Here is a 20,870-nt window from a genome sequence, read left to right as displayed (position 1 = left end):
CCCACATGTTACCTATCCTTTCCCTCAGATTTCACTATAAAGGTTTATGACTGGCTGTAAAGGAGAACTGGATTCATAAGCCCTTGGTAAACTTCTTCCCATTGTTCATCCCTTACACTCCGTCTGAACAATGTAATAGGGTCAGTGTTGATAATTATGTGAAATCATATATTTTTCTGTCAGCCCCTGGTAACTGAGTGGTAACCGTGACGTGTTGTAATGTTGTACCTAATGGCCCAGGTTCAATTCCTGGCTGAGTTGGAGATTTTTTCCGCTCACGGACTGGGTGTTATGTTGTCCTTCTCATCATCATTTCATTCCCATTGTCACGCAAGTTACCTAAGTGGTGTCAACTCGAAAGACTTGCACCAGGTGAACGGTCTACCTGCTGGGAGGCTCTAGCCACACGGAATATATTTTTCTCCTTAGTTAAATCTGGTTGGTGGGCATACTTTATTGCTGACATTTGACCACCACAGTCAGATAAACCAATGGGGCCTTTGAATTTAAAAATAAATCATTTATTTCTGTTACATTATGTCCTACTATTCTTGTTGCAAATGTGATACTATGGGAATAAAACTAAAGTTCAATATCAGTAACTCTAGATACTCTTGATCAGCACTATCAGGGATGGAATCAATAGGAAAATTCAAGACATAATTACTTCCCTGGTGTTTTTAGTAAGTTTCATTAGTACCTGATCTAACTGCGTAACTAAGTTTAAAACATTTGCTGTTTGGCACCTGTACACTGCCAGGACTACTGTCTTGAACATTACCAAAGCTGAGCATCCAAAGGGCTATTTAAGGCAGTACTCATTTATGTCTATAGTGTTGGATTTCATTCCACATTTTGCATGTATAGGCACTTCCCCTTTCCTTATATTATGCCTACAGTACTGTGATGCTAACTCTTATCCATCTAGGTGTATCTGTTCAATTTCTGTGACTTCCAAATTATGTTCTGTTATATATTTGACATCCGTAAAAATACCTTTGCACTTTCAGATTTTCTGTGGGTCCACACAGAGCTCACACTTTTATTTAGCTACCTTCTTATGTTCTGGTAGAAAAGTCCAAATTTACTGTGAGTCTTACCCTTTATGTTGTCAAAGCTACCATCCTTTTTATATCAACAGATTGTCACAACTGTGTCAATAGTTATGTCTTCCAAAGAAGTGATCTAACAAAAGCCTGGTGAAATATTGGAAAATGTAAGTATTATGCAGACACTGTTTTGGATTGACTGAATACTTTTTGACATTAGTTGCACAATTAATCTTTTACCAGAAACATTCGATTGTAGACTATGTATTGTGTAATAATACAATGTAGTGTGGTATGACAGTGTGAGGGATGCTACATTAGTTACATTCATATGTGATTGATCCCACTTGATTGAGGAGCTCCTGAAGGCCTAAGATATCCTTACATGGTGTCATCATCTGGAATCAGATGAATGCTGGTTCCAGTTATGAGATGTATTCATTATTAACAAATAGTTTTTTCCAGTAATAATTAACATGGCCTTTGAAAGTACTTAATGGTAACTATACAGTAAATGAATTATTGCATAAAATGTATTAACATGAAGTATGAACTTGTTAATTTATAAAATGTATGTCGATAATGAGACTAGGTGTTAGTGGCACTAAAATTTCTTATTTATATTTCAGGTCTACAAAATGTTGCACATGATGTAAGGACTATTACACATATTTTTGGAAGGAATGCAACCATTTTCTGCAAGGTTGATAGGAACCTTAGGAGCTGTACACTTCTTTCACCAACTGGAGAACTTTTTACTGGTGATGTTAGTTATGTTCATTCAGGGAAGTGTGTGTCTCCAGTTATAGAGATGAAAGAGGAACATAACGGTGAATGGAAATGTTTCATGACACTAGACACAGATATGCAAGGCATTACAGAAACAGTTAATGTTATTGTCACCAGTAAGTACTCATGACTTCCCTAGTCAAAGGAGGCACTATGAACAAAACTTGTGAATATATCACTTAAAATGCACGCATTCAAAATATGAAAGAAACTTACTGTAACATTAAATGAGGATTTTTGCTTGTAGAATAACTGATTATGTTTACTGAAAGCTGAAGAGACCATAGTTGTTGATAGGGATAAGACTTTGTCTTATTTTAATAATGAATGCTTAGTATTTTTTCAGAGTTCCAAAGATATATAATGATTCTAAATATTCATCACCTTTTCAGTGAAGTCATTAAGTCATTGAACATTTCATAAATTTCACTTCATCCTCTTCCTTTCACTACCATCAAGAGAAATTTACTTTCATCTGTGAGTAACAGATTGTAATTGTTATTGTAATTGACTTTGAAAATTTTTTCCTGTGCACTTGATATTCCTCATTTCCTTGCAAAAATATTGCCAAACGTAAAAAGTCAGAAAGCAAATGAAACTAGTCTTCATAACTACCTATCCTATTACAACTGATGCCTTCTGCAAGGGCATGGTCACAACATATTTACCTACTATGCAGATTAATAAGTGTCTATCCTCCTCAGGAACCAGGTTTTAAATTGTAAGACATTTCCAGGGGCAGATGTGGACTCTCACCACAATCTATTGGTTATGAACTGTAGATTAAAACTGAAGAAACTACAAAAAGGTGGGAATTTAAGGAGATGGGACCTGGATAAACTGAAAGAACCAGAGGTCGTACAGAGTTTCAGGGAGAGCATAAGGGAACAATTGACAGGAATGGGGGAAAGAAATACAGTAGAAGAGGAATGGGTAGCTTTGAGGGATGAAATAGTGAAGGCAGCGGAGGATCAAATAGGTAAAAAGACGAAATATTAAATTTAATTGATGAAAGGAGAAAATATAAAAATGCAGTAAATGAAGCAGGCAAAAAGGAATACGTCTCAAAAATGAGATCGACAGGAAGTGCAAAATGGCTAAGCTGGGATGGCTAGAGGACAAATGTCAGGATATAGAGGCTTGTCTCACTGGGGGTAAGATAGATACTGCCTACAGGAAAATTAAAGAGACCTTTGGAGAAAGGAGAACCACTTGTATGAATATCAAGAGCTTTGATGGAAACCCAGTTCTAAGCAAAGAAGGGAAAGCAGAAAGGTGGAAGGAGTGTATAGAGGATCTATACAAGGGCGATGTACTTGAGGACAATATTATGGAAATGGAAGAGGATGTAGATGAAGATGAAATGGGAGATATGATACTGCGTGAAGAGTTTGACAGAGCACTGAAAGACCTGAGTCGAAACATGGCCCCGGGAGTAGAGAACATTCCATTAGAACTACTGACAGCCTTGGGAGAGCCAGTCCTGACAAAACTCTACCATCTGGTGAGCAAGATGTATGAGACAGGTGAAATACCCACAGACTTCAAGAAGAATATAATAATTCCAATCTCAAAGAAAGCAGGTGTTGACAGATGAGAAAATTACCAAACTATCAGTTTAATAAGCCACAGCTGCAAAATACTAATGCGAATTCTTTACAGATGAATGGAAAAACTGATAGAAGCCAACCTCGGGGAAGATCAATTTGGATTCTGTAGAAATGTTGGAACACGTGAGGGAATACTGACCCTACAACTTATCTTAGAAAAAAGATTAAGGAAAGACAAACCTGTGTTTCGAGCTTTTGTAGACTTAGAGAAAGCTTTTGACAATATTGATTGGAATACTCTCTTTCAAATTCTGAAGGTGGCAGGGGTAAAATACAGGGAGCGAAAGGCTATTTACAATTTGTACAGAAACCAGATGGCAGTTATAGGAGTCGAGGGACATGAAAGGGAAGCATTGGTTGGGAAGGGAGTGAGACAGGGTTGTAGCCTATCCCCGATGTTATTCAATCTGTATATTGAGCAAGCAATAAAGGAAACAAAAGAAAAGTTTGGAGTAAGTATTAAAATCCATGGAGAAGAAATAAAAACTTTGAGGTTCGCCGATGACATTGTAATTCTGTCAGAGACAGCAAAGGACTTGGAAGAGCAGTTGAACGGAATAGACAGTGTCTTGAATAGAGGGTATAAGATGAACATCAACAAAAGCAAAACGAGGATAATGGAATGTAGTCGAATAAAGTCGGTGATGCTGAGGGAATTAGATTAGGAAATGAGACACTTAAAGTAGTAAAGGAGTTTTGCTATTTGGGGAGCAAAATAACTGATGATGGTCGAAGTAGAGAGGATATAAAATGTAGACAGGCAATGGCAAGGAAACCATTTCTGAAGAAGAGAACTTTGTTAACATCGAGTATAGATTTAAGTGTCAGGAAGTCGTTTCTGAAAGTATTTGTATGGAGTGTAGCCATGTATGGAAGTGAAACATGTGCGATAAATAGCTTGGCCAAGAAGAGAATAGAAGCTTTCAAACTGTGTGAATAGAAGCTTTCAAAATGTGGTGCTACAGAAGAATGCTGAAGATTAGATGTGTAGATCAGATAACTAATGAGGAGGTATTGAATAGAATTGGGGAGAAGAGGAGTTGTGGCACAACTTGACTAGAAGAAGGGATCGGTTGGTAGGACATGTCCTGAGACATCGAGGGATCACCAATTTAGTATTGGAGGGCAGCGGGGAGGGTAAAAATCATAGAGGGAGACCAAGAGATGAATACACTGAGCAGATTCAGAAGGATGTAGGCTGCAGTAGGTACTGGGAGATGAAGAAGCTTGCACAGGATAGAGTAGCATGGAGAGCTGCATCAAACCAGTCTCAGGACTGAAGACCACAACAACAACAAACAACATCCTCTTCTAGTGCTGTCCTGCCAGTTAAGATATCAATTTACTTTACGTTTCTGTGTATTCTATGGACCATGTACATGACAACTAGTTATGACGAGGAGCTTGCCAGTAGATTTAAAATAAAGTACATTATCTCTTTGATAACATTACTACATGCTGGCTGTTTACATAACCAGATTTTTAAAAATGTATCTGTAACAAAATATGATAAAATTAACCCAGCTATACTAACATTCTATCTATTCATAATTCCATCTACAAAGTTGTAAAACAGAAATGATTTCAGTTTGCTTTTAAAACTTTCACTATCTGCCAGCACCCTTAATTCACAAGGGAGATGGTAAAATATTTTAATGGCTCTATATTTTTATCTTATCTGTGGAAAAGTAAGGTTGAGTTGTGGATTGTGAACACAATTTTTGTTCTAGTGTTATATTTATGAAGGCTACTACTATTTTCAAATTGTCTGGTACTTCACAGAAAACTTTATAAAAATTCATTTAAGTTTATTGAAGGCAGACATAGAGGTGGGTTTATTGGTATTTTGTAGGGAAACACATAAAGTTTTTTTTACCTTAAACTAAAGATGTTGTATGTGACTTCCATTGCTTATCCTGCACACATCCCATTGGAAGTCAATTTCTTTCCAAACTCACTGTAGCATTGCAGGTGTTACTTGCTCAGTGGTGGCATAACTTCTTGCTTAAATTTCAGGTAGAGAAGCCAGCACAGGAGGTACAAACACAGTACCCTTGATGAATCACTATTAAAAAAAAAATTGAGTGGTGTCAAGTCTGGGGGTCATGGGGTCCACACAATTGGGTCATCACAACCAGTCCATAGACCTGGAAAGCAGTCACTGAGAAAATCCCAGATGTTAGCCATGTAGTGGGGTGGTTCACTATCTAGCATGAAGTAGACATTTTGTTCCTGGTCATCCTCATCAATCTGTGGTTTCAAAAATTGTTGTAACATATCAAGGCTCACTATCCCATTGATGATTCTCTCACAGAAAAAAAAGGGCCGTACACTTTGTTCTTGCTCAAAGCACAAAAAAACGTTCAGTTTAGGGCTGTGACGAACATGTTGCAATGTTTGATGTGGATCTTCACTGCCCCAAATACTACAGTTACATGTGTTTAACTTGCCACTTAAGTGAAAAGTTGACTCATCAGAAAGGATGATTTTATCCAAGAAATGTTCATCCTCATGTAATCAGTTTAACATATCTGCACAGATGTTCTTGTGAGCAATTTTATCTGTGTCTTTTATTGGATGTATGATTGTCAGTCTGTATGATTTCAAATGCAAACGGTATCTCAACATATGCAAAACAGTCATATGTGAGATTTGCAGTCTGTGAGATGCATTTCTTAGGACTTTTGACAAAACATTGTCTCACTCACTCAACAATGGCATCAGATGTGCTTGGATGATCTGATAATTTCCCATGTCTTAACAAGCACCCTGTTTCTACAAAACATTTATGCCACTCACAAATTGCAGGCCTACTAGGAGGGTCTTTAGCATATTTTGTATGGAAATTATGCTGAACTGTTGTTGCCAACTTCGATTCTTCAAACCAAAACACACAGCTAGCATGCATGGGTGTAGTAGGGGCAGTCATGTTTAACGCAACTGGCACTACCACTCCTTACGGTGAGATTTGGCACTAGTGAACTATGCAAGACAAAACATGATGTATTTCCCTACAAATTCACGCTACAGTCACCTCTGTAGTTGCTATAAATTAATTTATAAAAATTTTCAAAGTTGTAAAGTCCTTTTTGAAACAAAATTGATGTGCATACTAAACATATATAATCTGGTTGGAAAATATTTCCTGAAAAGAAAACATGTAAATTCTACATACATAATTACAAACAGGCTAGCAGTGGTTTGTCCATGTTTAACTACTGAAAAAAAAATCATTACACTACTTAATAACACTACCAATCTCTACTATTAAAGAAAATCAAGTTAATTAAATTCACTAAGCTTACTACTGAAACTTAACACACACTAGTTCTACATTCCAGAAAATTTCCTTAAAACATCTAAACATGTAGTGAATCAAGTTCTTTCTCTGCCTCTCTGTAGAACACTTCTTTATGCCTTAATGAGGGTAGAGCCCCTTCACCTTTGTTTGTGGGTATGCCAATAAGTACACACCTGGAAATGGACTTCTTATAATCTCAAAAGAACCTACAAACAATACCTGCCATTTCTTATTACATTTATTCAACAGGGTTGCCTGTGGGCCTATCCCCCTCATTAAAGGTTTACACTTTTATCAAACTACTGTTATGCTTTAATCTCCTCTTCCTGGCCTCTGCAGTGATGTTAAGAAAGGTCATTTGAATTTTTTCTTACCAATTCATTTTTGTATTCTGTAATTTGGGAAAACTATTGACACATTCATTGTTTTCTTCTTTCATAAACATCAGTTCCACAGGTGTAAGTCTTGTTGGAATATGGCGTAGATTAATCACAATTTTCTCAAAATCTGGTACATAAGCTATCCACTTCATCTGTCAATTTGGACAGAATCTCCTCATTAAATCAAATGAGCTCTCAAAATACACTCACTATTGGACTTGCCTGAGTGTGGTATCTTGATGTTAAAATTGGCTTAATTTTATTTTGGGCTGATGTTTATCTCAAAGTGTAAGAGGTGAAATTGGTGGCATTATCTGAGAAAATCTCTTGTGGCTTGCCCAATGGTATGTACTCCTGTACTAGCTTCTGAAGAATGGTTTTACTCATGGCTGTTTTCAGTTTATGTAACTTTACATATTTTGTAAATATATCTACGAAATGTACAATAAATATTCATACACCTCTTGTTCTTGGTAATGGCCTGCATACATCAGCATATACCAGAGCTAATCACTTCTCTGGAAAAACTGAATGGAGTAATTCAATGCTTCCTCTGTTATTTGGTTTAGTTCTGACATATTGTGCATGATCCAATTATTCTCTGTACCTTCAGCCACAAGTTTGGGAAATAGCAGTATGTTTCACAGTCTTTTAGCACACTTAAGCACTCTGAAATGGCCCCACACCAGGTGCGTATAATGCATCAATTTAGTTTCATAGCTGTCAGGAATACATGCACACCAATTATCGCTTCTGGTTCTCTGTCTGTGGAATAATACTTCATTTGCCACCCTAAAATACCATTTTAACTCTGAAAACCCAGTTTTTCCAAACTTCTCTTTGTATACTACACCAGTGTAAATCCCTTCTTTATAATGATGACATATCCTGACATAGTTCTAAATAATATATCCAAGCTGTTTTACATTTCTTTTTGTTCTAAAACCACAGGAAGCCTATATAGCGTGTCTGTAATTTGATTCTCCTTTCCCTTGGTATATTGTATCTGAAACTTATACTCCTGCAGTGCCATTGGCCATCTTAATAGCCTTGGTGTAAGTAACTTGCACAGCTGCAAGAAACTAAAGGCGTGATGATCACAGTATACTACTGTCGGTGCTCCATATAAATAATAATGGAACTTCTTAAAAGATCAAACAGCTGCTAAAGCCTCAATTTCAGCAATCATATATGCCCTTTCACAACTTGATAACGCCCTGCTTGTAAAGTCTATAGGACAGAATATTAGTTATCCCTCAGTTGTCATAATTTGAAACAAACACATTCCTAACCCTACATTCAAGGAATCGGTCATCGAGTGAAATTCAAGCTCTATATCCAGGTGATACAGTAATTTTGCGTTTCACAGAACATATTTAATTGCTTAAAATGCATTTTCACATTCAGTTGTCCATTTCCAAGAAACTTTCTTTCTCAACAGACTGATTAAAGGCTCTGCATTTATAACTTGGTCTTCTATAAACCAACAGAAAAACAAGCCTAGGCCTAAAAATCCTTTGAGCTGTTTCTTATTCCTGGGTGTGGCAAAATTCTTAATAGCACTTATCTTTATCCTGTCAGGTTAAATTCCTTTTTTGTCTATCATGTAGCTCAAAAATCGTATCCTTTTCATTTCAAAATGTGGTTTTTGTAAATTAGCTGTCATTCCACATCTTCAGAATTTTCCAACAACTGTAGTAACAAGTTCACATGCTGTTCCCACATTGGTATAGCTATTATTATACACTACTGTCCATTAAAATTGCTACAGCATGAATATGACGTGCTACGGACGTGAAATTTAACTGACAGGAAGAAGATGCTGTGATATGCAAATGATTAGCTATTTAGAGCAATCACACAAGGTTGGCGCTGGTGATGACACCTACAACATGCTGACATGAGGAAAGTTTCCAACCGATTTCTCATACACAAACAGCAGTTGTCTGGTGTTGCCTGGTGAAATGTTGTTGTGACGCCTTGTGTAAGGAGGAGAAATGCGTACCATCACATTTCCGACTTTGATAAATGTTGGATTGTAGCCTATTGCGATTGCGGTTTATCGTATTGCGACTTTGCTGCTCGCGTTCGTCGAGATCCAATGACTGTTAGCAAAATATAGAATCGGTGAGTTTAGGAGGGTAATACAGAACGCTGTGCTATATCCCAATGGCCTTGTATCACTAGCAGTCGAGATGACAGGAATCTTATCCGCATGGCTGTAACGGATCGTGCAGCCACGTCTCGATCCCTGAGTCAACAGATGGGGACGTTTGCAAGACAACAACCATCTGCACGAACAGTTCGATGACGTTTGCAGCATGGACTATCAGCTCAGATACCATGGCTGAGGTTACCCTTGACCATTCATCACAGACAAGAGTGCCTGCGATGGTGTACTCAATGACGAACTTGGGTGCATGAATAGCAAAACCTCATTTTTTCAGATGAATGATGGTTGCATCTGTCTTTGGTGACATCGCAGTGAACGCACATTGGAAGCATGTATTCATCATTGCCATACTGGCGTATCACCCAGCGTGATGGTATGGAGTGCCATTGGTTACATGTCTCAGTCACCTCTTGTTCGCATTGACAGCACTTTGAACAGTGGACGTTACATTTCAGGTGTGTTATGACCCATGGCTCTACCGTTCATTTGATCCCTGCGAAACCCTACATTTCAGAAGAATAATGCATGACCGCATGTTGCAGGTCCTGTACAGGCCTTTCTGGATACAGAAAGTGTTAGACTGCTGCCCTGGCCAGCACATTTTCCAGATCTCTCACCAATTGAAAAGTCTGGTCAATGGTGGCCAAGCAACTGGCTCGTCACAATACACCAGTCACTACTGTTGATGAACTGTGGTACCATGTTGAAGCTGCATGGGCAGCTGTACCTGTATACACCATCCAAGCTCTGTTTGACTCAATGCCCAGGTGTATCAAGGCCGTTATTACGGCCAGAGGTGGTTGTTCTGGGCACTGATTACTCAGGATCTATGCACCCAAATTGCATGAAAATATAATCACATGTCAGTTCTAGTATAATATATTTGTCCAATGAATACCAGTTTATCATCTGCATTTCTTCTTGGTGTAGCAATTTTAATGGCCAGTAGTGTATGAGCTACAAACTGTATTAGCCGACTTTGCAAGCCTGGCCCCAAAATACATCCAATGCCATTATAAATATCCCTGCACTTACGTTCAGCCTGAAAGGCATTACTTTAAATTGACAGCTTCTTCCAGCATTTGTTAAGGCTGTGTATTTCTTTGTTTGTTGGTTTAATTCGATCTGCCAGTGTGAGGGTCACAGGTCTATATGTGTGAAATACTTTGCCCCATGAAACTTTTGTATCAGATTGTCTATGTTCTCTGGATGGGTTCTCATTGATGTAAGAATTGTATTTATGATCCATGCATCTAATACCAGCCTTACTTTCTTTCCTGGTTTTGATACAATGGATAATGGACTACAATAAGGACTAACTGATAGTTCGATTAGGTCCCCATCTATCATTTTGTTTATTTCTTCACTATCGATTTCTTCAGTTTCCAGATAATTGGATACAATTTGTTACAATATTTATTATGTGGAAGCACTTCTAAATGGCACATAAATCTACGGATAATTCCAGGTCTTTCTTCAAAAAGCAGACTACATTTTTCCAGAATTGTTGATAGCTGTTCTCTTTGTTTGGTCCCTATTCCATCAGCTTCCTCTGCCTTCTCTTCTACCTGTTCATATATCCCAATTATCTTTATTTCCTTTCCTTCTGGACACTTCTGATGCCTTTCCACTCTGATAAATTTACTTCCACACCCAGGACAGTACTCTTCTTGACTTCATTCCTCCATGACAAGATCCAGTTGTGTTACTTTCCACTGATCACAAAAGTGAATTTACCCTCTCAGAAGTCTCTTTTCAAGTCCTTTTCCCTCATTGCCTCAGATCCAATGACACAGTTGTCAATTAATTTGTGAATCAGCAGGAATATGAACAAAATCACTCCATTTCCTTGGTTCATTTATAACATGGTCTGCATAAGAACAGTTTGTGAGAGGGTACCTATAGCAGCAATTATCTTACCGTCATGTACTGGAAATGTTGGTAACTCTGTTTTCTGAGATAATGTTTTAAACAAATTATGGGATATGGCATTTACTGAAGCTCCAGTATCCAGTATTACTGTAATGGGATCTCAAAGATTTCTGCGTGTATAGCTGAGACCGGTTCTGTATGAGAAATTGGCTCACATGTATTCAAGTCCTCAGTTAACTCTTCCGTAATAGTTAGACCATTGTTGTACCTAAAATAGTTTACAAGTTGTGGTTCACCCCTCATTATTTCTTCATTGACCAAATGTCTGGGGGATGACCCAGTCATATTCAGTTTAAATTTTTGTGTCTATTTAGGCTGTGGTCATTTTCTGCTTCTGATATAATAGGGGCCTCCTCCCTTCATGGTGAGTTATTTGTAGGTTTTGGCTATGGAAAAATTTGGTTACGTTGTGCCTGATTATGGTTAGCATTATATACTGGATTGTATCTTATATTGTATCTTCTCTGTCTGTTGCTACTGGATCTGAAATCGTTTTTGTCACCCTGCTGTTCTTGGACTCTTATTCAGTCCATTAACACAACTATTATCACTGTTGGCCCTATCAGTGTTATTCCCCTCCCATCCATTGTTTCTTCCATTACCACCATTACAATTGCTTTTTCTCTTGTGGGTGAAAGCCATTATAATTCATCTGTCATGCAACAGATCTATTGAATCCACCGTCCATCCCTGGTAGCTGAGTGATCAGCGCAACAGAATGTCATACCTAACGGCACGGGTTCGTTTCCCGGCTGGGTCGGAGATTTTCTCAACTCAGGGATTGGGTCTTGTGTTGCCCTTAGCGTCATAATTTCATACCCATCGACATGCAAATCGCTGAAGTGGCGTCAACTCAGAAGACTTGCACCAGGCGAAGTCTACCCGACGGGAGGCCCTAGCAACACTGCATTTCCATTTTCCATTGAATCCACCACTGTTTAAAGTCTTATAAATTGTCCTCAAGATACATTTAATAACTCCTCCCATGCCTACATTGGAAATTAGGATTTAATGATCATTATAACAATTTTGTGAACAATCGGTTCATTCCAGTATGATGCCTTGTTCAAATATTTCTCAAAATACCTTCTTAGGCTGCCATCTTTATATGATAGTGCCTCTGGATTATGAACTTTCTTTTTCAACTTCTCTTGAATCCCTCTTGATCAAAAACAGTTTAAGAACAACTCAAATTCTTCATATGTTCAACGCTTATTTATCACATCTGTTATGCATAAACTCCTGTCTCCTTGGATGTATCCTGCTACATATTCAATTTTTTGCTGGTCTGACCATGCTTGTAGTAACAGTCCCTTAAATCTCCTACTCAGGGAAAGTATCTGAAATTGCCTGTGTTTTAATATCTTTCCAAGATTGATTTTGTGTAATCATTAAATGATGACACACTTCTTGAGGCTTGTGGTCCCCATTCTGGGTTAATTTCGTTTCCACCTTCCCTAATTGCCCCTCACATTTCCTCCAAACCTTGTGTACATGCCTGTACATTATGTGTGACTTCTCTTTTCCATTTATCTGATTCAGTCCCTGATTGGTTACGTGCCCCCTTTGGCTCCTGGTCCATTTTACTAGGTATGGGTGAGCCTTCATATACTATATTTTCCAAAGCTTGTTTGATTCCTTTAGCCACAGAAAGCAAAACTTGCTGTTCCTTGTTTGACACTCAGTCTTCTAACTGTTGATTAAATTTCTTGTGATGCACTTGAAACTTTTGTTCCATTAGCCCTTTGCATCCTGAAGCTATCTCCTGTGCCATTAAGGGAAGGTTCTGCACTTCATCCTCCATCGTCTGTTGCCTTCCCTGTACAGTTTCAAATTCCTTGTTTATCCTATTCATCTGCATCAGAAACTTTTCTTAAGTTTTCTTCAAGCTCATTGTCTCCCTGTTCATTTCCACTTGTACATCAGAGTATTAAATTCATCTAATTCTTTGACAAAAATTTTCCTTCATATCTTTTCTGGCAAATTCTTAACTTTGGTAGACAACTCTACCTGTTCTGATACTAAATTATCCACCATGGTTGATAAAATCACCATTGCAGCCACAATGTTCATTTGCTTCTTAGCTATGTTGCTCACCATTACTACCATATGTGCCAACTCAGAATCCTCACCATGCCATCTCAGTACATTTTTTCACTAATGTGCTTTGTGAACAATAATCATGCCTATTCAGTGCCTAAATTTGTCACAGTTGTCAAAATAGTTGCCTGTGTAGCTGACATATTCAACTGTTCCATAGCTAAATTTGTCACTGTAGCCTCATCCCTACTGCTTGCGCTAAGTTTGGCTCCTCACCAGTCATCTGACCATTAGCTTCTTGATCCTTCTGCATTTAAGAAAATTACCTAATCCCCACTATAACACACAAAAGTTCCTTCTTCTGCTGTATGACACAAAAAACACACTTCACCATATTTGCTGATGGCAAAACCAACATGACTGACAAAACATCCAATTGTAGTCAGAGAACACTGCGACCACTATATTCGAAGCAGCTCTGTTTTGGTTCACTTCAAATGGTCTGTCACTCAATGTTAACAAGAAGAAGCACTTCCTTTAGTTTCAAACAGCAAATAAAAGACAGGAAAATATTGATATAGTATGTGATGACACAGAAAAATTGAGTTGAGTCTCCCAAATTCCTGGGCTTACACGTAAACAACAATTTTTAACTGGTCTGTTCATATCCATGACATCAATGACTTATGTAGACTGAATTAAGTAGCATTTGCCATTCACCCAATTTCATCTTTTTGTGACTTGGGAACAATTAAGACTGAATATCTAGGATATTTCCATTCAATTATGACATATGACATCATATTTTGGGGTAACCAGCCATGAGTAAACAAAGTCTTCATTGCACAGAAAAGAGTCATCAGAATTATGGCTAGAATGCACCCCAGATGTTCTTGCAGAAACTTATTCAAACAACTCAGAATCCTCATCATGCCATCTCAGTACATTTTTTCACTAATGTGCTTTCTGAACAATAATATATAATTTACAAAACAAACAATGAATATCATGATCATGATACAAGAAATACACATGATCGTCACAAAGATATAAGAAATCTCAATGTGGAACAGAAAGGAGTACATTATTCAAGCATAAAAGTACACAATAAACTTCCATTTCATATTAAATCACTCATTGGGAATACGACAAAATTTTTTAAAAATGAAACTTTATCTTTTGAATACTTCTTTCTATTCCTGCCAGGAATTTTTTGACAGTGAGTAACAATTAGTACAATGTGTTTAATTTTAAGCATTCCCATAAGAACTGGCTGTGTAGCACTGGCATATCAACTGATGAAAGAATGATTTTTATATGTATTAGAATGTAAGACTTGTAATTTGTTTGTGTAATCATTGTTACTTCTATAATCTGTGTTATTGTGTAAACACTTCAACCTCTTGTATCTGTTTATATGTGATTTTTTTCCTACATACATCACAATTGTCCCTTTTCCAATCACTAATACCTAAAAACTTTATCTACATATATATCCTTTATAACAAATTAGTAAAAGCAGAAATTTCAAGCTATTTAAAGTTGTAGAAAAATTCTCTACAAAGACCAGATTGGTGTACACAATGAGCTAGAATTCATTCTTGTGCTTGCTTTAACTTCATATTTGATCAGTGTGAAATTTTTTTGTGATAGACCTGCATTGTCATAGCTGACTGTATGACTGAGATGCAGCTTACACAGAATTAGATCTCCACCACTAATAGATGAAATTGTACAAAGACATGTACTAATACATGCACTATGCATGCATCATACACTGACCATAACAATGTCCAGTAAGTATTATGATACTATAATAAATGAAAGAATTTATGAATGTAAAAATAGAAATCCACTGCTTCTAGTCCTGTCACATCTAAGCCACTTACAGTATATCCCTTATTATGTTTGTGTATATTGTTGTATGATGTGCAGATGTATGGGGTGAACACAGTCTTGTCCTGATTATAAAAATTTATAACAGAATAACTGTTGGACATAATAAGTTACATTTGATGCAATTACATAGGTTAGTGTTACTAGTTGTGACCAATATATGGTGCTAGTGCTCCACAACACTGACATGGCCTGTTAGGTCATGTTAGTTGCTGGCGAAATGGCATCGAAGGAGGAGAAATCGCAACGTATGCTTTGGTTTCACAAAACGAAATCGCCCATCAGTGTTCAGTGTAAATTTCGGGATTCTTATGGACGCAACCCTCCTGACGTTAAAGCAATAAAGCGATGGTAGGCAAAATTTAATGAAACAGGCAGCATTGAAGATCATCCTCGAAGTGGCAGGCCTTGTGTGAGTGATGCAACTGTTGATCATGTTTGGCAATCATTTTAGTGGAGTCCGTCAAAATCAACTTGTCAAGCATCACGTGAACTTCATATACTGCAAGCAATTGTGGTGAAGATTCTTCATGAAAGGTTTAGGTTGCATGCTTACCAAGTGCAAATCATGCAGGCCTTGAAACTGAATGATTTGCTGACACATGCTGAATTTGCAACTGAGATTCTCAACAGGACTGATGCCAGTAATGATCACAGATGCTTTACCATTCCACTGACATGAAAGGTGGATTCATTGGTAAATAGGCATAATGTCCATATATGGGGTTCAGAGTCTCCACATGCTACTGTACAATTACAGTGAGACAGCGAAAAAGTTAATGTTTGGTGCAGCCTCATGCATAACAAGGTTTTCAGACCATTTTTCTTCATGGAAAGATCCATTACCACTAACATTTACTTAGACGTTTTGCAACAGTTCATTGTCCCACAGTTAGAAGAATATCAACCATGGATAATTTTCCAGCAAACACCCCCCCCCCCCCCCCCACACACACACACACACACACACACACACACCACACACACTGGGCTTTGACAGTGCATGATTTCCTGGATGAAACAGACCGGTGGATTGGAAGGAATCATCCAAGAGCATGGCCTCCCTGCTCTCCAGACATTATGGCCCTAAACTTTTTTTTTTCTGGGGCCATATCAAGGACAGAATCATCATCTCACCAGTTGCTGACATCGATGAACTGAAGGCTAGGATACAAGCTGCTGTGGGTACTGTGACAGAACGCATTACGAACCACCTGGCAGGAATTGGAATACCGCCTTGACATTCTCCGAGCTACCAAGGGAGCACACATTGAGGTTTACTAATGTAAGTGGTCTTTAAAAAACTAGTAACACTAACCTATGTAACAATATCAAATGTAAATTATTCTGTAATAAATTGTCATAATCAGGGCAAGATTTTGTGCTCACCCTGTATTGTACTGAATGTGCATTTAATCATGGGAAAAAAGAAGAAAAATGGTTAAAATGGAAGTAATTATCACTTGGATCTAATAGACACACACCAGTGTCTAAATCTGTGTCTATTGCTCTAAAGTGAGAAAGTTAGTGTTGTGAATAAGCAGAAACTCTCTTGCTAACACTTGAAAGTCTCAGTTACTAGAGCACAAATTACCATTCTTGTTGTACCTACACTCTTAAAGAACATGAGCAAACATCATTAACTTTCATCAAAAATGTCTGGTATTAAGATTGTAACCTAGAAAGAATATTAAATCTGTAATGGTGAAATCTCATTGATTTTGTAGAGCAAAAGCAACTGCTGATATCCTCTGGTTGCCTGTAAAACTTTTACTGTTCATAAATAGGAACTTGTATAGGATCCTCAGATACTGATTCTGTATGACTCAGTCCACGTTTGCATATATTATGTGTAGCCATTTGCAAATTTCTATTAATAACAGGAAACACTTCGAAATTCCCTTGCAGTGCTTGCAGATCCACCAGCAAACGTTATCAACTAAATGTCTTAAGCTCCTACAGAAACTTAGGACAATTCACGTCCTCAAAATTCACTTTGGAAAATAACTGAGCTCAATTGAATGATCTTTTATAGAATTTCCATATATTCTCACGTAAGTTTACAATGATAAAATCTCAGATATCTCTCTCTTTCTTTATACAACTTTGTATCAGGTCATTTTCTACAAAATGCTCAACAATTGACAATTATGTGCATCTGAGTGCCATAGGTCCATATGTTAACAATTCTCTATAGTGAGCCCTTTCTGATGAAAAATATTTACTATAGCCGACCTTGCACAATAGAGCAACTCTATTTCTTGGAGCTAACACATCCCCCTCACAGGAAAATGCACTGACTTGATGTATTTTCTCAATTTTAGCTTTAACAGTAGAAGGTTTTATGATCTGTCAGCTGATGGGGCCAGCTTTAAAAAGATAAACGAATAAAATATCTCGACCTAGTGCAGATTTGGCCAGGATATTATAAAAGCAGCATGAGCTATCTAATGTGACTTTTTGTTGCCTATCAGTTAAATATTAATTAATTCATTTACTCATCATACCTCAAAATCCATGAACTTTCCCCTAAATAAAGCTGTGATTTGCCCAGTCAAATGCCTAAGACAGGGTTTCTTATCATGCAGCATCGGATTAGATTATTACCTGCTAGTCAATTCAAAACTGATTGTTATTAATTAAAAAGGGAGTGATCCAGACATTTTCTTTATTCATACAGCTCCCTAGAAAGGTTAAATCTTGTCATTCATATATTTTAATACATATTGAAATATTATATGGTTCATTTAGTGTAGAGGCTCTTTTGGAATTCAAATAGTGACTGTCATAGAAACTTACATTTGCAGATTTATTTGACCATTCTTAAATATATTACCTTTTCTAAAAACTTTCAAGATGCAAGTTAATAATGAGTGGGGTCAATAGCTATTAATATATGTCCTAATACCTTTATTGAAAAGGGTTTAACAAAGACATATTTTAGTCTGTCTGTAAAGAAGGGTACCTTGTGAAAGTCACGCATTGAATGTATTGCCGAGTACAGCAGCTGTGCCAGAAAAACATGTTTCCAATATTTTACTTGAAATCTTCTCAACCCCACAATAATTTTATCACTGGCAAGAGTTGATTATCTTGCTGATTTCCCTGGAAGGAGTTAGCATGATCCCAAATTGATTAAATGGTTGTGATACCTATTGTTGCACATGCTGCGATGCTTTTTCCTTGAAGCTGACTACACTGAGTTTCTCTGCTGCATTTAGAATGTGATCGTTAAGAAGGATTCTATTGTGATTGATGTCATGGACCACTTGATAATTAACTTTAATTTCTAGATAATCTTGATCTCTGACAGACTTCTTCATTTTTCTTCTAACTGTGCTCTATGTTGTTCTGATTTTATTTTTTACTATTATTAATCTCTGGCATGACAAGTAAGCTTTCTCAGCAAAGAACAATATTTTCCAAGTAATATGGAAACAGCTACTCATCTGTGGTTATCCTGATCATTTTGTTTAGTTATCTGTTTCTGCTATATTATACTTTAAAGCCTACTGTGGTCCAAAGTTTCTTTGAAACACCAATGCAGCTATATTTCACAGTTTTTGTCTGGAAAGAGCTATTATAGATGGTAAGAAATATACCTAGATATGCATTAAGTTTAGAATTTATATCCATTGCCACATATACCTCATTCCGGTAGATGGTTTGCAGTTTCCTTCTAAAAGTGTCAGTTGTAAGCTCATTAATTATTGTAATAATTTTCCTAGTGAACACATGCTTTAGATGTGTCATGTTCTCTGTAATACAAATTGGCCATAATGATTTTATAACCCATTTAGAACCATGTCAGTGACTCTAGGCTTTCAGTGTTCAGTATAATTCAAGCTATCTGACACTATGTGAGGTTACCTACCTGCAAACTCTTACTGTGCAGTTGGTGTCTCATTGAAGAAACTTTGTTGAATCACTGTAAAACTAGTGTTACAGGAAATATTCCAATTATGTACACCAAATAACTTTTAATTAGTATGACTCTTCCTACATTTATCACCACTATAGGCCAGGGATTAACAACTAACCGATTTTGAGTGTGAACACTCATGCCTTCTCCCGCTCTTACTTGAAAGCAGAGCAGTTTCAGTAGGATGGGGAGTGAAACAAATATGCAAGCACCAAGTGGTCATGACAACATGGTAGAAGTGCAACTGTGGTATAGGGAAGGGTAATTTTGACAGCAGTGTCATCTAAAAGTGGCAGTGATGAATCAGCATTGTGAAACACTGTCAACGTCTTTGCATGTCACTCTGCAGTATGAGGAGTCTAACCTTTTTACACAAAAAGATGGGTACACACAATGTTTTTTATGTCATAAGACAGTGAATGCTTTCAGTGAGTTCAATTTTTACAAAGGCACTACATGTCTTACCAAATCAAAGAACATGGAAATGGAAAATGTGAAGGATGTTAGTGTGGATAAAAAGTTTTAAAACTTAAAATGAAGCTCTCTGAAGAAGTTCATGGATAGTGTTTTTATAAAAGGATACTTGGTAATTGCACCTCAACATTTATGACCACTTCAAGTAAAGTAATTTTATGTGTTGCCATTAGATGACATTCCAAGCATGCATTACACACAGGTTATGGCAGATGAAATTCAGAGCCAGCTTGCAAGACATTTGTAATGAATTAGTTGCATATTCTTTCATGCTTTATGAAAGTGGAGGTATAAGTCACACAACTGAATGCCCCCCTGCGGGTTCGGGGGTAAGAATAGGCCCGCGGTATTCCTGCCTGTCGTAAGAGGTGACTAAAAGGAGTCCATCCCCCTCACGGGGGTAGTTAGCGCCTGCGTCCGGAGACGGACGGTTCCACGACCTATAATCGTGGTCTTTTTGGTTTTTCACTTCTCGTTTCTTCCTTCCTTTTGTTGGTTCCTTTCCTTGCTCTTCTCGACCTCACTGTCTTCCTTACTCTTTCCCTTGACTTCTCCTTGCCTTCTCATTGCCTTTTTCTCCTTGCCTTCTCATTGCCTTTTTCTCCTTGCCTTCTCATTGCCTTTTTCTCCTTGCCTTCTCCTTGCCTTTTTTTCCTTGCCTTCTCCTTGCCTTTTTCTCCTTGCCTTCTCATTACCTTCTTCTCCTTGCCTTCTCATTACCTTCTTCTCCTTGCCTTCTCTGGTCTCCGCCTCGGCGTTTGAGACAGTCTGTCCTCTTTCTCCCTCTCTCTCTTCTTTTTCCTCTTCTTCCTTCCTCCCTGTGCGTGCCTGAAGGCCGACCCACGCGTTCGCACGCGTAGCCGGTGACGGGGTAACGCGTAATTCCCCGCCCTGGGTAGACATGTAAGGCACGCGCGTACCCCCTGGTAAAGGCCAGGCCCGGGGAGGGGTGATTGCCTGAGCTGATACCTTCTGACCATGCCGATTGGTCCCTCCGTCTGTTTCTCGGGAGGTGTGACCTGAGGTGTAAACATTCACCTAAGGCGGTAGTGCCCTCTGAGAGGGTCCCCACAAGGAAGGAGCGCGCCATCGGAGACGCTGGCAATCATGGGGGATTCCTCCGCAATGGATTCTACTCCATCTCTTTCGACTTCGACTCAAAAACGGAAACGTGACCAGCCAACAGTGACAAAAGTACTACCGCCTGCCCCACAGTTCCTCGTAGTTTCTCGATCTGAGGACGGAAAGGATTTTTCCTCTGTCAACCCTTTCGTTATTCAGAAGGGCGTAGATGCCATAGCCGG

General features: G+C 38.0%; 1 protein-coding gene across 1 annotated transcript in view; it reads left to right on the top strand.

Moving 5' to 3' along the window:
* Positions 1–20,870, top strand: part of LOC124607271 — a 234,656-nt gene that overhangs the window by 125,706 nt on the left and 88,080 nt on the right. Inside the window, exon 5 of the mRNA XM_047139549.1 lies at positions 1,679–1,954. Coding sequence (XP_046995505.1) covers positions 1,679–1,954 — 276 coding nt within the window. The remainder of the gene's footprint in view (positions 1–1,678; positions 1,955–20,870) is intronic.

This window comes from Schistocerca americana, chromosome 3, assembly GCF_021461395.2.
Source record: "Schistocerca americana isolate TAMUIC-IGC-003095 chromosome 3, iqSchAmer2.1, whole genome shotgun sequence".
Lineage (NCBI taxonomy): Eukaryota > Metazoa > Arthropoda > Insecta > Orthoptera > Acrididae > Schistocerca > Schistocerca americana.
The sequence above is the reverse complement of the archived record's forward strand: the minus strand, read 5'-3'. Positions and strand labels throughout refer to the sequence as shown.